This window comes from Geotrypetes seraphini, chromosome 11 (genome assembly GCF_902459505.1).
Source record: "Geotrypetes seraphini chromosome 11, aGeoSer1.1, whole genome shotgun sequence".
NCBI classification, from domain to species: domain Eukaryota; kingdom Metazoa; phylum Chordata; class Amphibia; order Gymnophiona; family Dermophiidae; genus Geotrypetes; species Geotrypetes seraphini.
Genome location: NC_047094.1, coordinates 115,440,192 through 115,459,581, shown reverse-complemented (window position 1 = coordinate 115,459,581; position 19,390 = coordinate 115,440,192). Strand labels below are relative to the sequence as shown.

Sequence of the window (19,390 nt, the reverse complement as noted above, 5' to 3'; positions counted from 1 at the left end):
ATTTTTTTTTTCTTTTCTTCAGACAAAATAAATTGAAAAAGTTTGAAATAAAACTCAGGACAAAATGCATAACTGCTAGCTGTGAGTATGTATACACTATGGGCCTGATTCTGTACAGGACATCATTCTCAGCAGCTAAGAATCGCGTACCAGCATCCTATTCATAATCGTGTCTGCCCTAATGAAAGGACGTCTAACCCCCTGATTCTCTAACCAACGCCCAGCACCTATTAGAGACTTCCCCATTATAAAAGTAGATGTGGCTGGCTAAGCTAAGCTAAGCTGCTGCTTTGGAGAGTCCTGCCAGCTCAGCTGATTGTGGGGAAAATACTCCTGCTGCAATCAGCTGATTCGGCTGCTGCAGATGACACCCCCACATCCAAAATCAACAGGAGGGGTGCCCAACCCTTCCTACCTAACACCCCTCAACACCCCCATCAGCAATTGGAAGGAGGGATGTCTACTGCCTTCCGCCTAAGACCCTCGATCCCCTTACACCCTCCTATGAGTGACTGGCGGGAGGGATGCCTATTCCCTCCTGCCACTGCCTCCCAAAACCCCTAACACCCCATTGGCAATTGGCAGGAGGATGCCCACTCCCTTCTTCCACTGGCCCCACCAAATCCCCAACACCCCCCCCCCCATATCTTTCAAAGTAAGGCTGGCTGGAGGGATGTCTACCCCCTCCAGCCAGCAGGCCTGCCTCTTCAAAATGGCAGGCCTTTCCTTTCCTAGGATGCACCGGGGAGAGGCCTAAGTCCATGATTGGCCCAGGTATCTAAGGCCCTTCCAATGGGAGGAGCCTTAGGTATCTGGGTCAATCAGGGCCTTAGGCTTTCTTCTGGGTGCATCCTGGGATGTACTGTGAAGGTGGTCTAAGGCCCTAATTGGCCCAGATATCAAAGGAGGCTGTGGCAGGAGGAAGTGGGCATCCCTCCTGCCAATTGCCGATGGGCTGCGTCAGGGTTCGTGGGGCCAGAGGCAGGAGGGAGTGGAAATCCCTACTGCCAATCACTGATGGGGGGTGTCTGGGAGTTTGGGCCATCCCTCCTGCCAATCATTGATAGGGGTTATCGGGTGGTGTTAGGCAGGAGGGAATTAGCATCCCTCCTGCTGATTTTGGGGATGGGGGTCCTCTACTGAAGCCAGCTCAACTGATTGCAGCAGGGGTATTTTTATCCTGATCAGCTGAGCTGGCAGGACTTCCAAAACCGCAGCTTAGGGGAGTCCTGCCAGCTCAGCTCATCAGGGATTCCCATGCCACGGTCAGCTCAGTCAGCTGCATCTACTTTTAAGATTTGAAATGTAGGCCAGCATTTTGCAGGCCTACATTTCAGGCATCTGTTGCAGTTCTAGGGAGATACCTAGGACCACTTAAACTCACCCAAGCCCACTTCTGGACAAAACCATGCCCAGCCTTGGGCGATCTTAGGTTATTCCTAGGTGTCTTTTGCAATCAGTAACAACGGGTAATGAACCAGCAGCCAAGGTTCAGTCAAGTAACAGCTATTAAGTATTTCTGTTTAAGTTGTTTATTGTTGGTAGTATAAGGCGTCTTCAACTTATACAAAACACAGCAATAAAGATAATTTCAGGCTCAAAGAAATTTGACCATGTCACACCTTTACTGCAAAAAGCTCACTGGTTGCCAATAACATACAGGATTACATATAAAATAGCCCTTCTAGTCTTCAAGACTATACAGACCAACACTCCGGCATTTATAGATAGGCTTTTGATTCCACATAGCTCATCGAGAGTTCTTAGATCATCTTCACAGTTTACCCTTGAAAATTATCGGAACACGTCGTGCTTCTATTTTTTCTGTAACTGCTCCAATGACTTGGAATTCTCTTCCTTTATATATAAGACTCGAACAAGATTTGCAGAAATTTAAGAGTGGTTTAAAGTGCCTTCTTTTTAAAGAAGCCTTTAACTGAAAATATAAAGTCCATTCAAGAGGTAATACTTTACGATTTCTGCTATCTCCAAACCTAGATTTCTAATAGCTCTCTTATCCGACCCCACTTCTGCCAGCAATCCTCTTCTTCCTACCCTCCTTATGTACTTCCCTTTTATGTACTTTTTCTTTAAAAATTGTATTTCCTCCCCTCTTTCTTATTGTTTCCTGTGGTTTTAAAAAGCAATTACCCATATAGGTCCGGTTAATGTATTATGTATATGTGATTTCTCTAAAATCATATTTTTATCTTTTGTACAACGCTTTGTAATTTGGAAAAGCATTTAATCAAATAATATGAATAAACTTGAAACTTATATGTTTGGTGGTTGTATTGTAATATGTTTATTGTATTATGTTCCTTTGCTATCTTATTGATGTATGTGTTGTATGTGATAGTTGTAATTTGTTATTTTTCATTTGGATGTCTTATTGTACTTCGCATTTTTAAAATAAATAAATAAATAAAACTAAAAAAGCAATAACAAAACAGAAAATCATTATCATAATAAAACAGATAGGGGCTGATTTTACAAACAGATGTCCCAATTATAGGCGGCGGTATGCATCCTACCGCCGTTGGATCGCACGTTTGTAGAAAAAAACTCCTTGAAGCAGGATGTTTACACTATAGATGTTTGTGGTAGGTCTTCCTATTGTACACAACACCTATAGTACCACAAACACCTATAGTGTTGGCATCCTGCCTCACGGAGTTTTTTTCTACAAACATGCATCCCAACGGCGGAAGGATGCCTACCGCCACCTATAATTGGGACATCTGTTTGTAGAATCAGCCCCTATCTGTTTTATTATGATAACTAGTCTTTAAGCCTGTTACATTAACAGGTGCTAGAATAGATGTGTGTGTCTGTCTTTCTTTCTTTCTTTCGCTCTCTCTCCTTGGCCACTTTCTGTCTTTCTTTCTATCTGTCTCTCTGTTTCCTAGGCTGTCCACCACCACTCCTTGCCTGCTCCCCCTGTCCAGCAGTAGCCCTTCTCCCTTCCTTTTACCTTCCCCCGTGTCCAGCAGCCAGGGCTGGATTAATGAAGAGGCCCAGTAGGCATGTGCCTAGGGCCCGAAACTGGTAGGGGGGCCCACTGAAGGAGGATGACTCACCTTGCCATTTTTTTAAAACGGTAACAGGCTCCCTCCATCAACGGTAATGCAGCTGGCTCTGTTACAGGAAGGTCCCGTGATGACTGCGTCTGCTGGTCCATCCCCCTCCGACATCACTTACTTGCTCCGGAAGAAGTGACGTCGGAGAGGGATGGACCGGCAGACACAATCATTGAGGGACCTTCCTGTAACAGATACGGCTGTGTTGCCATTGATACGGGGGGGCCATTGCCATTGATGCGGGGGGTAACCCGTTGCCATCAGCTGTTCTAATTCTGCTTTCGGGCTGCCTTTTGCAAAAGAGCTCAGTAGGCAGTGCTGGTGGCTGCAATGTTTGGAGGGGAGAGAGAAAGGAGCATGGAGAGAAAGCGAGCAGGGTGGTATGGAAGGATTGCGAGAAGGATGGTATGGAAGGATGGTGGAAGGAGAGAAAAGGGGCAGGGTAGTATGGAAGGATTGTGAGAAGGATGGTATGGAAGGGTGTTGGAGGAAGTAAAAGGGGGCAGGGTGGTATGGAAGGGTGGTGGGGCAGCGTGGTATGGAAGGGTGGTGAAGGAAGAGAAAAGGGGCAGATGCTGATGGAATTGGTGTGCAAGGAAAGGGAAGAGAGACATAAGGGGGAAGGATATTGGATGCAATTGGGTTGGAGGGAAAGAAAGGGGGCAGATGCTAATGGAAGTGGTGGGAAGGGAGAGGAGAGAGTAAAATGCCAGACCACGGGGGTGTGGGAGAGGGAAGGGAAGGAGAGAGATGCAAGACCATTGGAGGAGGGAAGGGAAGAAGATGGATGCCACACCAATGGGGGGGAGGGAGAGAGAGATGGAAGGGAGAGGCAAACAATTTCTGGAAGAGGCATAGAAAGAGAGCAGATGCCATATGGAAGAGGCAGAGAGAGGGCAGAGAGTGGATGGAAGGAAGAGAATGATGAGAAGATAAGGAAAGCAGAAACCAGACAACAAAGATCGAAAAAAAATTCTATTTGTTTTATTTATTTATTTTTGCTTTAGGATAAGGTATTATTGTAGCTGTATTGATAATCGTTTATTAATAGAAAATGGAAATAAGATAATACTGTTTATTGAACTAATTTTAATACATTTTTTACTAATTCAGAGACCATAACTCCTTTCCTCAGGTCAGGACAGGGATACTGTAACAGTTGTATAGTTTACTGATCTGAAGAAAGAGGTTTTAACCTCTGAAAGTTAAGTGAGAAATGTATTAGTCCAATAAAATGATGGGCACTAAATTTTCTTCCCACTATGTCCCATGCCTCCTACCCATATGCAAAATATAAATTGGTGGGCTTCCCAAAGCCCTGCCAGCTGAAGATCTCTTCATCTAGGAAGGAAGGGGAGATTTGTTCATAGATGTTTGGAGGTTGCATAGAAGAAAAACTGTACACTGGCATTGGTATGGTTATCTTTGTTGTTTGTTTTGAATTTTAAAATAAAAGAAATAAAGTGGAAATAAAGAAATAAATAAGAAAATGGGTAAATACATGGGGGTGGGGCATGGTGGGGTGGGGTAGGGGGCCCAGTGTACTTGTGTGTCTAGGGGCCTTCGACAAATTAATCCTGCCCTGCCAGCAGCACCCCTTCCCTGCTCCCCCTGTCCAGCATCAGCCCTTCTCCCTTCATTTTACCTCTCCTCTGTCCAGCAGCACCCCTTCACTGCTCCCCCTGTCTAGCAGAAGCCCTTTTCCCTTCATTTTACCTCCCCCCTGTCCAGCAGTACCTCTTCCCTGCTCCCCCTGTCCAGCAGTAGGCCTTCTCCATTCCTTTTACCTCCCCCCTGTCCAGCAGCACCTCTTCTCTGCTTCCCCTGTCCAGCAGTAGGCCTTCTCCCTTCCTATTACCTTCCCCCCTGTCCAGCAGCACCTCTTCCCTGCTCTCCCTGTCCAGCAGCAACCCTTATCTGCTCCATCTATCCAGCATTCGGCTTCCATTCCGTTTGCATCTGCCCTCCTGTCCTGTCAGCACCCGCACGACACCCTCTAGACATTCCTGTTCAAACCACCACAGCTCAACTGCCTGCATGCGCCGACAGCCGCCTCAAGCCGCCACGGTCTGCACGTGCCTCAAGCTGACAGCTGCCTCAAGCCACTGTACGCCATAAATAGAATACAGCCATGGAAGGACACAGCATGCTGCCGGAATCACAAAACCCTAAGTGCACATGCGCACTTAGGGTTTTATTATAGAGGATGATTTTTTGTTTTGTTATTGCTTTTTTAGTTTTATTTATTTATTTTAAAAATTTATATTCCGCTATATCCTGCAATTCTGTGCGGAGTACAATAAGACATCCAAATGAGAAATAACAAATTACAATCATCACATACAATACATATATCAATAAGATAACAAAGGAACATAATACAATAAACATATTACAATACAACCACCAAACATATAATAATACTACCGACAATAAACAATTTAAACAGAAATACTTAATTGCTGTTACTTGACTGAGACTTGGCTGCTGGTTCATTACTCACTGTCACTGATTGCAAAAGCCCACAAGAACAGAGATGTTTTCAGCTGTTTTCTAAACTGTAAAACTGAAGCTGCTTACTTAAGATCCATAGGGCCTTTCTGGTGACTCAAAAGTTTAACCACAGCCATGGAGGGCACATCAAGACAGAGCTGATCTCTAGAGCGTAAACTCCGTGCTGGAATGTAAAAGTACACCAGTGAACGTAACAGCTCTGGAGCACCATCCTTCAAAATTTTAAAAGTTAAACATAGAATCTTAAACTTGATGCGAGCCCTAATAGGCAGCCAATGCAAATCTTTCAAAACTGGCATAATATGCACAAACCGAGAAACATGTGTCACCACATGAGCAGCGGCATTTTGAGCAAGTTGCAAGGACCTAAGAACACATTGAGGTAAACCAAGATACAGAGCATTGTAATAATCCAGCACAGGATTAATCATCAGCACTATGATGTTTTAAAATTATCCTCAGACAGATAATCTCTTAATCTATGTAAAACGCGTAGCCGATAGCATACTCCCGAGACCACTACTTTTATTTGCGCCTTAAAGGACAATGCAGAATCCAGTATGACACCCAGATACAGTGGAACCTTGGTTTACGAGCATAATTTGTTCCAGAAGCATGCTCGTAAACCAAACTGTTCATATATCAAAGCGAATTTCCCCATAGGAAGTATGGGAAATTCGCTTGATTGGTTTCACCTCCCCCTCCCCCCCCACAAGGCTACCGGCACTGCTCCACCCCACCCCACCCCGCTCCAACCGGCATCACTCCCCTTGCAAACGCCCTCCCCCCTCCCCCGAGAACAGTGGCATCCCCCGCCCGCCCAAACACGCCCCTTACCCCATCTGGCACCGGCTCGCAGCACCAACCCACAGGACGTGCCGGTGCCAGTCAACATAGATCTCACCTCTTGCCTGGCTCTCGTTCTCATGCTCAAGGCCCAGCCCAGGCAAGAGGCGGGATCTTCGTTGACTGGCACTGGCACATCCTGTGGGCTGTTGCTGCGTGCCGGTGCTAGATGGGGTAAGGGGCTTGTTTGGGCGGGCAGGGGATGCCGCTTCCAGCATGGCGCTGTGATGCAGAATGAGAGCCAGAAGGCCTTGAGCATGCGCAGATGCTCAAGGCTCAGCCCAGGCAAGAGGCAGGATCTTCATTGACTGGCACCAGTACGTCCTGTGGGTTGGTGCTGCGTGCTGGTGCCAGAGGGGGTAAGGGGCTTGTTTGGGCGAGCGGGGGATGTTATTTCCAGCATGGGGGTGCGATGCCGGTTCTCGGGAGGGGCATTTGTGGGCGGGAGTGATGCCGGTTCAAGCAGCGGGGTGCGATGCCGGTTCTCGGGGGCAGGGGGGAGCGATGCTGGTTCGAGCGGGCAGTGCTCGCAAATCGAGTCAACGCTCAGTTTGCGAGTCATGATTTGTGAGAATGTTTTGCTTGTCTTGCAAAACATTCTCACAAACCGCGTTACTCGCAAAATGCGGTTTGACTGTATTTGCATTACTGCAACACAGGGACAGTAGCATTATCTAACATGACCTCAGAGGGAAATGGTTATAGCTGATTCTGTCGACCGAAACAGAGGATCTCTTGTTTTAGAGACATTCAGCTTTAACTGATTACTACGCATCCACCTTTGAATCACCTGAAATGCGCTATGAAGCACTCCCAGGGCCTCCATCATAGAATGGCAGGGGTTTAACCCTTGATGGCAGGGGTATTAACACTTGATGCAGCCCTAATATGGGCCAAATACGACCTGTGTTGGGTTTAATCTGATGTCTGCACAATAAAATTGAACTTGCTTTTTATACATCTTTTTGGCTGTGCTGCTTTTCATTGACCACCAATTTGGACTTTGGAGACCGCCTACCATGTTTGAGGTTTCTACCGCGGCCTGGGGCACTAAATGCTCTGACGCTCATAGGAATTCTGAGCATTGGAACAATTTCGGAGCATTTAGCACTCCAGGTCACAGAAGAAACCTCTACCGTGGCTTAGTTAAAAAAAAAAAAATGGGGAGATGTATAAATTCTTAAATATACTAATGTTTGTACAAAATTATATATGTAGATATATCTGGAAACGCTACAAATATTAAAAAATAACACTACAAAATATATATTTGTTATACTACAGAAATTTCTTGAGAAGATAACACATAGCAGCACTATATTAGGCTAAAAGCCAAGTGTCCCAATGTAACAAACCCTTAACCAGCAAAGTAAATGTGACTGAGTAATCCCCCTGGAACTATATTTATTTATTCAATTTTCTATACCGTTCTCCCAGGAGAGCTCAGAATGGTTTACATGTTTTTGTTCAGGCTCAAGCATTTTTCCCTGTCACTCCCGGTGGGCTCACAATCTATCTTGTGCACTTGGGGCAATGGGGGGATTAAGTGACTTGCCCAGGGTCACAAGATGCAGCATGGGTTTGAACCCACAACCCCAGGGTGCTGAGACTGTAGCTTTAACCACTGTGCCACACTCTCTCACATTCTCACCTTCCTTCAGCTTAGGCAGCACCTGATAATAATGAAACGATTCCTCTTCAGACTACAAGCTTTCCAGCAAGCCCTGGTTCTAGTATGAGTAAAGTCCTTTGCACTGCCACAGTAGTAAAGTTCTCAATCTGGTAACAGCTAGAATAATCAGCTACAGAATTCTTCCTAGTGCGGGTCTTAGCACATAAAAGACAGTCCATGAGCTTCACAGATACTTTAGTTCTTTTTTTTTCACGAGTTATATCTGGTTGCAATTTAATAAATGAATACAGTTATATAACCGCAGTACCAAGCTGCACACTACGATTCCATGAAATAAACAATATGGTGGAACTTCAGGAAGTCAAAGAATCGGAAGTGTTTCATATCCTATGGGCCATAGGCTATGGCCCTATGGGCACGTGACATAGAAGCATAGAAAATGACGGCAACTGTTCCATATCAGGACACCGCCCACACACTGAACCATGGAGACCCGATATCGATGAGTCACAACAGTGAGCAGCAGTCTCCGTTATCCAGCCTCAACCAGCGCGAAGAAGAGACAGCCAGCAGCTACCAAGCAGCTGAAAGGCTAGTCTGTTGGGCAGCAGCCAAAAGGCCCAAAAACATCCGCCAGCATTGAGGAGGAGACAGTCAGCACCAAACTGGAAACACTGGCAGAAAAGCAGAGTCTGAGCAGAGACAAGCGATGTCGCACCCTCTATGATCTAGGGAGGGGGGATCGGAGAGAAACTCCAGCAAGAATAGTTTGGCAGTTGGAGGTTTTCCGCTGTTAACAGTCAGGCAGGACGACTAATAGTAAAACTTAAAGATTTTGTTTGAGCAAAAGAAAAATAAAATGGGTTTAAATAGTCAAAATAACAGAATAAGAGTGACTAAAGAAAAATAGAAGGTAAAAAGAACAAAAAATAAACGAAAAGGCTAAAAGATGATGAGAGGTAACACAAAACCGTGTCTAACCTGGCGCCATCTTGGAAAAAAAACAAGTATTTAGGTCTCACTGGAAGGGTCTTGTGCTGAGGACTGCTACTGCTATGTGTCCAATGGTCCATCTAACCTAGTATCCTATTTCCACAGTGGCCAATCCAGGTCACAAGTACCTAGCAGAAACCCAAATAGTAGCAACATTCCATGCTACCAACCCCCAGGGCAAGCAGTGGCTTCTCCTATGTCTGTTCAATAGTGGCCTATTGACTTTTCTTCAAGGAACATGTCCAAACCTATTTTAAACAGAGATAAGTTAACTGTTGTTACCACATCCTCTGTGAATGAGTTCCAGAGCTTAACCATTCTTTGAGTGAAAAAATATTTCCTTCTACTGGTTTTAAAAGCATTTCCATGTAACTTCGTTGAGTTTCCCTTAGTCTTTGTAATTTTTCATAGATAAAAATTGATTCACTTGTACCTATTCTATACCACTCAAGATTTTGTAGACCTCAATCATATCTCCCCTCAGCCTCTTTTCCAAGCTGAAGAACCCTCTTTAGCCTTTCCTAATATGAGAAGAGCTCTATAGGGATACCTTTGCATCATGTTTTGAAGGCTTGAGGTCATGGTAGGCCGTGAATCATCTTTTCTAACAGACTAGCCTGAAAAAGTATGAAGGAGTGAACTTCCTATGTATTGTATTGACATCTGGAAATTGGTACGACGAGCAAAGTGATTAAATTTGCGGACGATACAAAGTTAGAGTAGTGAAGACACAGAAGGATTGCGAAGATCTGCAATGTGACAAACATGCTTGAGAAATGGGCCGTGACATGACAAATGGGATTTAACGTGGATAAGTGTAAGATGATGCTTATACACGAATACAGGATGTCTGGTGCGGTACTTGGAGTGATCCCCCAGGAAAGAGACTTGGGAGTACTGGTCGACAAGTCGATGAAGCTGTCCGTGCAATGCACGGTGGCTGCGAAAAGGGCGAACAGAATGCTAAGAATTATTAAGAAGGGGATCACGAGCAGATCAGAGAAGGTTATCATGCCGCTGTACCGGGCTGTGGTACACCTGGAATACTGCGTCCAGCACTGGTTGCCGTACATGAAGAAGAAAAAGAGGAGACTAAGAGGGGACATAATCAAAACATTCAAGATAATTTACTAAGTCTATTCCCTTCATTAAGACAGGTTGTTCACCCTCTCCAAGGTAGAGAGAACGAGAGGGCACTCTCTAAAGTTAAAAGTAACTGGAACACTCTTCCGGAGGCTGTTATAAGGGAAAACACCCTCCAGGGATTCAAGACAAAGTTAGACAAGTTCTTGCTGAACCAGAACGTACGCAGGTAAGGCTAGTCTCAGTTATGGCACTGGTCATTGACCTAAGGGCGCCGCGTGAGCGGACTGCTGGGCATGATGGACCACTGTTCTGACCCAGCAGTGGCAATTCTTATGTTCTGTCTTGCTTTCTTATCATCTTGGCTGGACATTCTGTATCAGCTTTGAGAAAGAAGGTCCATCTAGAAGCCCAGTCACCTTCTTTATGTTTAACCGACCATAACTTGCTAGATAAATCCTGATTGGCCCATGTTGTCACCCGAGGACGGCTGAAGAGAATAGGCATCAGGCTGAATAAAACCTTTTGGGTTTGGCTGTGAGAGATTGAAGGAAGAAAATGAAAGATAGAGAAAATTTATTGGTTGCCGTGTACACCTCTGTGAAAAAAAAAGAACTAAAGTATCTGTTGAAACGGAGACACTGGAATCTCGAAATACAATGCGTGTTCGACTGTGTGAAATATTTACCTAAGACGAAGATGATGGAGTTGTGTGTTGTTATTGTCAAGATGCCAAAGCAACTGGAAAATTCTCTACTGGAAAAATATGGGATGATGTTTGGAAACTGGACTTTCAGAAACGCCATCTATCAAGTAAATCTCATACCGACAGTATTAGGAAGCTCAGAAGTAAAAATCCGAATTTAAGAGGGGGACTGGTTAACATGTTGCTTGAAAGCCCAACCAAAAAAGAAAACAGGCAAATTAGTAATGAACGGAAGTGTTCCAGTCCTGATGAAATTAAGGTTCTTGTCTACAGTGTTGTGCTGGCCATTAAGATGAATATCTCAATACTCTCTGTTCAAGATATCAATAAGCACATGGTAAAGTATGTTAGTATACCTGATAGCTAGAGAAGCAAAAACTATGCGTTTGAATTTCTTGGAATTATCAATGGCATTGTGCAAGATGATCGTATGGCAGACATTAAATTAGCAACGTATCTTACATTAACTGTTGATGAAAGCACAGACATTTCTGTCAACAAGTACTTAATACTCTACTTTAAGTATCGGCCAGTCAATTCACATGAGTATAGGACAGTGGTCTCAAACTTGTGGCCCGGGAACCACATGCGGCCCGCCAGGTACTATTTTGCGGCCCACAGTCTGTACTAGTGCTGCCTGCTCTTTGCAGCATCTTCCAGCTTCCCCCCTGGCCTCCCGCTCTTACCTTCAGATAATTACTGCAGCCTGCAGAGAGGATTGCCGGTGCTGTAGCGATCCATGCAGGCTTCCATCATCTTCAGCAGCACGTTCCCTCTGCTGCTATCCTGCCCCTGACATCAGAGGAGGGGCGGGACCGTGGCAGAGGGAATATGCTGTAGAGGCCGATAGTGGCCTGCAAGGAACGCTATAGTACCGGCGATCCTTTCTGCAGGCTGCGATAATTAGCTGAAACTAAGACCGGGAGGCCAGGGGGAAAAGCTAGAGGACACTGCAAAGAAGGGGGGGGGGACATACAGGCCTTCAGGGGGGTGGGGTAAGATTTATAAACTATAAAGAGTTTTACCTCATGCAAAGTTGTCATTTCTTTAATAAGACATTAACTATTTTTTCTGCGGCCCTCCAAGTACCTACAAATCCAAAATGTGGCCCTGCAAAGGGTTTGAGTTTGAGACCACTGGTATAGGACATCATTTGGTGAGATGCTACAATTGGAAGCATGTGATGCTACATCAATAGTAACAGCAATTAGGGAATTCTATAGGAAACATGAACTTGACCTGAATAAAATGGTTATGTTCACCTCTGATGGTGCCTCTGTTATGTTGGGCAAAATAGATGGTGTTGCAGCACAGCTGAGAAAATACATTCCACATTTAGTGCAGCAACATTGTGTTGCACATCAGGAAGATTTGGGACTTTATGATTCATGAAAAGAAGTAAAATTGATGAAAGAAGTAGAAACTATAATGAGAACTGTATACACGGTGTTCTGTCGGTCTTCTACTAAACGATGCAAATTTCAAGAAATAGCAGATGCATCTGAATGTGAATCAATTGCTTTCAGACCTCTGAATGAAGTGCGCTGGTTATCTAGACACTTTGCACTTAAAGCAATTATTCAAAATTATGATCCCCTGTTAAAATATTTTGAAGAAGACAAAGATAATGATCCTATTGCAAAGTACTGCTATAAGAAGCTGAACAGTGAACAATTTCATATTACACTTGAAGTTTTGAATGATGTCTTATCAGAACTGGCTTCCTTAACCATGGCATTTCAAAAATGTGGCTTGACACCATTGGAAGCTTATCATCTTGCACAGGGTAAATTGAACAAACTTCGAATGCAATACTTAGGCAACAAGGTTAAGTGGAGTGATAAAGTCAACAGTCTTCTTGACAACAGAATGAGGTCTGGAGAAAAAGTTTCAGTGGATGCTAATTCCATATTAACCTTCATCAACATCCTATGTTTGCATCTGGGTGAAAGATTTCCTGAAAATGAAGTTGAGGAATGGTCTGCTTTTGACTGTACAGCAATATCACAATGTGACTTTGACTTTGGAAATGGACATATCAGATCTCTTTGTTTAAAGTATAAACAATTTCTTCCGGAGTAAAGTGTTATTATTCAGTAATACAATGACTTTAAATTCCTTGTTGCTGAAAAAATCAAAAGCAATCTGATAAACAGCTTTCCAGATATGACGAAATTTGCATTTCAGAATGATCAATTTGCAGATTTAGCAAAATTGATGGACATTGGTGCCACATTCTTAGCATCTAGTTCAGATTGTGAGCGTGGTTTTAGTCTAATGAACAATTTGAAGACTAAACAAAGGAACCATTTACATTTAAAGCATTTGGAAATGTTGATGGGTGTTAAGAGTCACCTTCAAGATGGAGGCTCAACAGATCTTGACAGAATTTATTCAGACTGGATAAATATGAAAGATCGCAGGGAAAAACTTTGGAAACTAAATTGCTGTTATTTTCTAAATTTTAAGTATAAAGTACAATGATACCTTATTTATAGGTAGCGCTCAATTAAACATTTCAATGAAACATAATTTATGTTTATTGAAATGAGACTTTATGTTACATAAAGTGTAACTAACATAAAGTGTAACTAAAATTACATTGTGTTTTCGTTAATTCAGACTAAACTCAAAGACCTGCCCATAAATGCCCATAACTGAACTCTGGGCCCTCTGGCAATCATTTTTATAGCGTACACAAATTTAGTTTTTCTTTAAAATGCGCACAGATTAAATCTTTTTCACACACAGCCTATGAAAAATTAGAGGGAACATTGATTACAATCAGAACGAAAGAAGTTATCCTGCCATTGTATCGGGCGATGGTGCGTCCGCATCTGAAGTACTGCATCCAATACTGGTTGCCGTACCTTAAAAAGGATATAGCGATACTCAAGAGGATTCAGAGGAGAACGACATGTTTGATAAAGGGTATGGAGAACCTTTCATACACTGAGAGACTGGAGAAGCTAGGGCTCTTTTCCCTGGAGAAGAGGAGAATTAGAGGGGATATGATAGAGACTTACAAGATCATGAAGGGCATAGAGAAAGTAGAGAGGGACAGATTCTTCAAACTTTTGAAAACTACAACAACGAGAGGGAAAAGTTGAAAGGAGACAGATTCAAAACCAATGCTAGGAAGTTTTTCTTCACCCAACGGGTGGTGGACACCTGGAATGTGCTTCCAGAGGGCATGATAGGACAGAGTACGGTATTAGGGTTTAAGAAGGGATTGGACAATTTTCTGAAGGAAAATGGGATAGAGGGATATAGATAGAGGACTACTACACAGGTCCTGGACCTGTTGGGCCGCCATGCGAGCGGACTGCTGGGTACGATGGACCTCTGGTCTGACCCAGCATAGGCACTTCTTATGTTAGGAAGGAAGGAGGGAGGGAATAGAAAGGGACAATTGTTGGGCCTGAGTGCAGAAAGAAAGAAATGAAAGAAAGGATACACAGTAAAAAGGAAACGCAACCAGAGACTCATGAAATCACCAGACAGCAAAGGTAGGAAAAATGATTTTATTTTCAATTTAGTGATCAAAATGTGTCAGTTTTGAGAATTTATATCTGCTGTCTATATTTTGCACAATATTTGTCTAGTTTCTATAGTTATTGGATGCACTTCACATTTGTTAATGACATTGTTATAATGTGCTCCTTGTTAGAGCACGCATATTGTTGGCTTTGTATTTCATCTTTTATAAAATCAATAAAACTTTTTGAACTATAAAGTCATCTGCCTTGACATCTTTGAAACCCCCCCCAAAATAAATGATAATTAACATTTTCTCTGCATATAGTGTACTTTGTATTTTTTTAAAATTTTATGGTTACATTATGAATTAATAAGATATTATGGGGCTCATAATTTAAAAAAACGTCTAAAAAGTGGCCTAAATGGGTACTTGGACGATCAAAAAGCCTGATCGTCCAAGTACCCATAATCAAAGCTGGTTTTAGATGTATCTAAAACCAGCTTAAGCCTTTTCCCTGCCTCTAAATGCATAGAGCAAAAAGAGGCGTTTTTAGAGGAGGGGAAAGAGCAGGCGGTGGGCCGACCTATACCTAGGCATACAGCAGGTATAACCAAAACTTTAGGCAGGTTGCCTAGTCGGCACTTATACGTTTTGACTTAGACCAAGTCAAAACAGGTATAAGTGTTGAAAAGGGGCCGCTGAGCTGATCACTGCAGCTCAGCGGCCCCAGCAACCTGCCTACCCCTACTGCATCGTTTGCTACAGGAGAGATGGCTCATCTCTCCTGCCACAATGGTGATCAACCACTCCCCTCCGAACCGTGGCACTTCGGGGTGAGCATCTTGGCATGGCTGGCCTGTCGGACGGATGGGCTTGGCACCAATTTTTAAGGTGACCAACAATTTTTAAGGTACAGGGAGGGGGTGGGGAGGTCGTGGGGTCGGCATGGGGTCACAGGTCAGCAGGAGGGGCGATTGGTGGTTCGGGGGGGGCAGTCGTGGGGGGGTTGCATCAAGGGTAGGAGGGCCTGGTATCCTTCCTGCCCGTATTTTAGTGGGGGGTGAGGGTTAGGGGGTGTCACCGGGCCAGGAGGGCTTGGGCTCCCTCCTGGCTGTATTGTAGGGGGGAGGGGGTTGAAATCACTGGGCCAGGAGGGCTTGGGCTCCCTCCTGGCCCTATCAGACTCAGTGGGGAGGGGGGGTTGGGGTCGCGGGGCAAGAGGGCTTGAGCTTTCTCTTGCCCCCAATGCTGTCGGGGAGTCGGCAGGGCAAGAGGGCTTGGGCTCCCTCTTGCCCCGATGCTGTCGGGGAATCGGCAGGGCAAGAGGGCTTGGGCTCCCTCTTGCTCCTATGCTGTCGGTGAGTCGGCAGGGCAAGAGGGCTTAGGCTCCCTCTTGCCCCAGTGCTGTCGGGGAGTCGGTGGGGCAAGAGGGCTTGGGCTCCCTCTTGCCCCGAACATAGTCGGGGGTTCGGGATGCCGCTGGGGCAAGAGGGCTTGGGCTCCCTCTTGCCCTGATGCTGTCGGGGGTTCGGGGTGCCGTGGGCCAGGAAGGCTTGGGCTTCCTCCTGCCCGGATCATTGTAGGGGGAGGGGAGGGATTCTGTAACCGGTGTTGTTTTTGACAGACACCGGTTACAGAATCCAGCTTTTAGGCGAAGGACTGGCTCCTCTTTCGCCTAAAAGCTCTTGTTTTGGGCGTTTGGGACTTAGGCTTTTTGAAGGTTGATTATATGGTGTAAGTTTAGACGTAGTGGTGGTCTGGGCGTTTAAACAGCTGAATGTAGAGGCAGGCCATTATAATAAAACCCTCCTTTTGGACTTTTTTTTATAATGAACATTTTCCCTGCTTCTACTTTCAACGTTTAAGACCTTAGGCCAAAAGGAGACTTAGACATTTTTTTTTAATTATTATGCCCCTCCATGTGTACATGAAAAATGAAAAATGACCAAGTTGGCTGCCGCTTGCTGCTGCTGAGTAGACGCGTACGAGTGTCTCGCTTACCTTTGGGAACATGCCTAAGAGAAGGGGAAGAAGCGTCGGTGGTGCCTCCCGACGCTCGGAGACCCCTCTGCCTGCAGTGGATGCCATTTTTAGGCGTCTTTTGAGTGAGCAGGTTTCGTCGGGGAATCGCCCGCTGGGAGCGCCGGCAGAGAGTAGTGCCGCGGCAAACTCCCTTGGGCTAGAAGTCTCTCTGAGCCCCGACGTAAGGTCACCGCCCCTGCAGCCGTTGCCGCTGGGAGCAAGCTCACCGCGAGAGGAGAGCACGCCGGAGGAGGAAGTGTTTTCCTCTCGAGAGGCTAGCATGTCGGAGGGCTTGCAATTGAAGACAGCCAAAAGTGAGTTACTCCTTTTAGAAAAACCGGCGGTAGGAACAACTCCAGCTAAAGGGGATCAAGGCTCCGGAGAGGTAAAACAGCCGAGTGAACACTTATTAATGACACAACCAATTTTTGTTTCTCCTGTTAGACCTTCTGAAGTCACTCTAGACTCTCTCTGGGACTTAGTGTCCAATTTTGGAAATGCCCTTAACTTACAGGTAAAAAATTTGGACAAAGAAATACAAATCCAGAAAGAAGAGATAAAAACTTTAAAGGAAGAGACTGTATCACTGAAATTAGAGATCCAAGAAGAAAAGAAGAACTTAAAAACAATTAAGAGTAACCAAGATTTATTTGTTAAAGACAATACGATTATGCAGAGAAAATTGGAAGCTTTAGATAACAATATTCGGATTAATAATTTGTGATTAATTAATTTTCCTAAAGTATTATCAATTTCTCCACGAGATATGATAAAGCGATACTTTCTGGAAATTCTTAAAATACCTGAAAATGCTTTACCACCTCTTACAAAGGTTTACTATTTACCTATAAGAAATCAGGATCCTCAAAAGAAAGAAGACGAAGGAATACCACAGAAAGAACCCTTGGACGTTTCCACTTTGTTAGAGCAATCAGATAGAGAATTGGCTATTCCAGCCACTCTCTTATTGACTGTGGCTTTGGCCCCAGACAAGGATTGGATTCTTAAACTTTTCTTTAAAAATAGGGCCAAGGACTTTTTAGGGTTTCATATCCAGATATTTCCTGATGTCTCGAGAGAGACTCAGAAGAGAAGAAGGGAATTCTTAATGTTAAAACCAGGAGTGACTCAAATAGGGGGTTTATTTTTTCTTAGGTATCCTTGTAAATGTGTCATAAGATACCGTTCCTTGAAATATGTATTTGTAGATCCAGCTCACTTGACTACTTTCCTTTCTGCGAAACGTCTTGAGTCTGTAGAACCATCTGTACCATTGTGATAATAATAATTAGCTCACCTCTCAGCAGTAGTTTAAGTGATTTTTCTTGTTAAAACGTTTTACTTTAATTTAATTTCTACTCTTATCGTTAATCTTGGATCTTAATTTGAGGACTAGTGTGTGATTAAGTTAGGATGTATACTTTCTTTATTATTTTGAATTGCTTTCAGGTTTGAGAGTAAATAATATTATTATGTTTTCTTGATCTCACTTTCTGTACAAGATAATATGCTTGACAATAAATGTGTAAATTTTATAAATAAATAATAATAAAAAAAAAAAAAAGAAAGAAAAATAAATGGAAGAAATTGGGGGCGGGATTGGGGGTGGAGCTAGGGTGGGATGGGGGCGGGACTGACAATTAATAGATGTCCCCTTTTGATGAAAAAAATAAATGGTCACACTAGGTATACATTATCAATGCAGACTGAATCCTGCATAAGCAACTGAGTTTTCTTTTTTCTTTTCTTTTTTTGAACAGAAAAACTTTATTGCTGTTACTGCTGCCAACCGGTTTAAGAAAATTAGCAGCTGTGGCTCCCTTACAACACTTGAAGACTAGGGGGGTCAGATGTACTAAAGAGGTTTTACATGTTTTAGGGAAAAAATGGAAATACCTCTGTCCATTATGTTTGTAATGGGGTGTTCATAACTGGCTATTAGATGGAACAGATAAATTTCCATTTACCCTGTCTTTATCACTCTGAAAATAAGAATGGAGCTGAAAAAAATGCAATTACAGAATTCTTCCCTTGCTGCATGATTTCTTCTTTGAGTCCTCATTTCTTATTTTTAAAACCACTGTGTAGGACCTGCATGTAAGTGCTTATGGCTCTGAACATGTGCACACGCTACTTGGAAATCGGGCCAGATATTTCAAAAACTACTTGGAAGTTGGGCCAGATATTTCAGCTTTTCACATTCAAACTCTTAGAATGTTTAGAGACTCGATGACCAGCATCTGTGACCTAGATTCTAGTGATCCTCCAATCATATAATATGCACCAAATTTATATATCTATTTTTCAAAGGGAATACACCTTAGGCAATTAATCATCAAAATAGCTGCCGGTTTTTCAACTACTTTGTCCACAACCCCTTTGTAAAGTTATATCCACTTTATCAGGATCCTCAGCGGCACCACTTAGAGCTCGATATATCTCATTGCTCTAAGCTATACGTGTCAAATCGTCATTGGAACCGAGTTTTTTTCTACTTAAACTTTTTTTATCTTTCATTTTAACTTTGCTTATGCTTATATGTGTTATTTATTTAAAACTTTTAAGCATATACTTAGCTTAAGTTGTGTGGCCTCTGTCTAGGGATTTTAATGCCAACATGTTTCGCTTTCTCAGCTTTCTCAAGGCTTAACCCCTAACTGCTATACCACCAGTAACTGCGACCACTATATCCTCAGATAAGCTAAGCTAAGTATATCTTAAAAGTTTTAAATAAATAACAAATATAAGCATAAGTAAAGTTAAAATTAAAGATAAAAAAAGTTTAAGTAGAAAAAAACTCGGATCCAATGACGATTTGACATGTAAAGCTTAGAGCAACTAGATTCTAGTGAGCCATAAAAAAACTTCCTAGGAGGGTTACTGTGTTGTGACAATACTGGTAATCAAACAGCTATAGACTCATATGTCATTAGTTTGAACACTAACTGATATTATAAACAAAATCAAACCTTGATAGAAAACTGCTTTAAAGATTGTTATGAATGACTCTTTCCAGCTAGCTCAGCAGTATG

At 43.4% G+C, this 19,390-nt stretch overlaps 1 protein-coding gene across 5 annotated transcripts in view; it reads left to right on the top strand.

The window, feature by feature from the left end:
* The window catches only part of MYLK2 (myosin light chain kinase 2), a 275,761-nt gene extending 257,523 nt beyond the window's left edge, over positions 1 to 18,238 (top strand). For all 5 annotated transcript variants that reach the window (XM_033963945.1, XM_033963947.1, XM_033963942.1 and 2 more), the window contains one exon: positions 18,119 to 18,238. In XM_033963945.1, coding sequence (XP_033819836.1) covers positions 18,119 to 18,199 — 81 coding nt within the window. In that variant the 3' untranslated portion in view covers positions 18,200 to 18,238. The remainder of the gene's footprint in view (positions 1 to 18,118) is intronic.
* Positions 18,239 to 19,390: the final 1,152 nt, after the last annotated feature.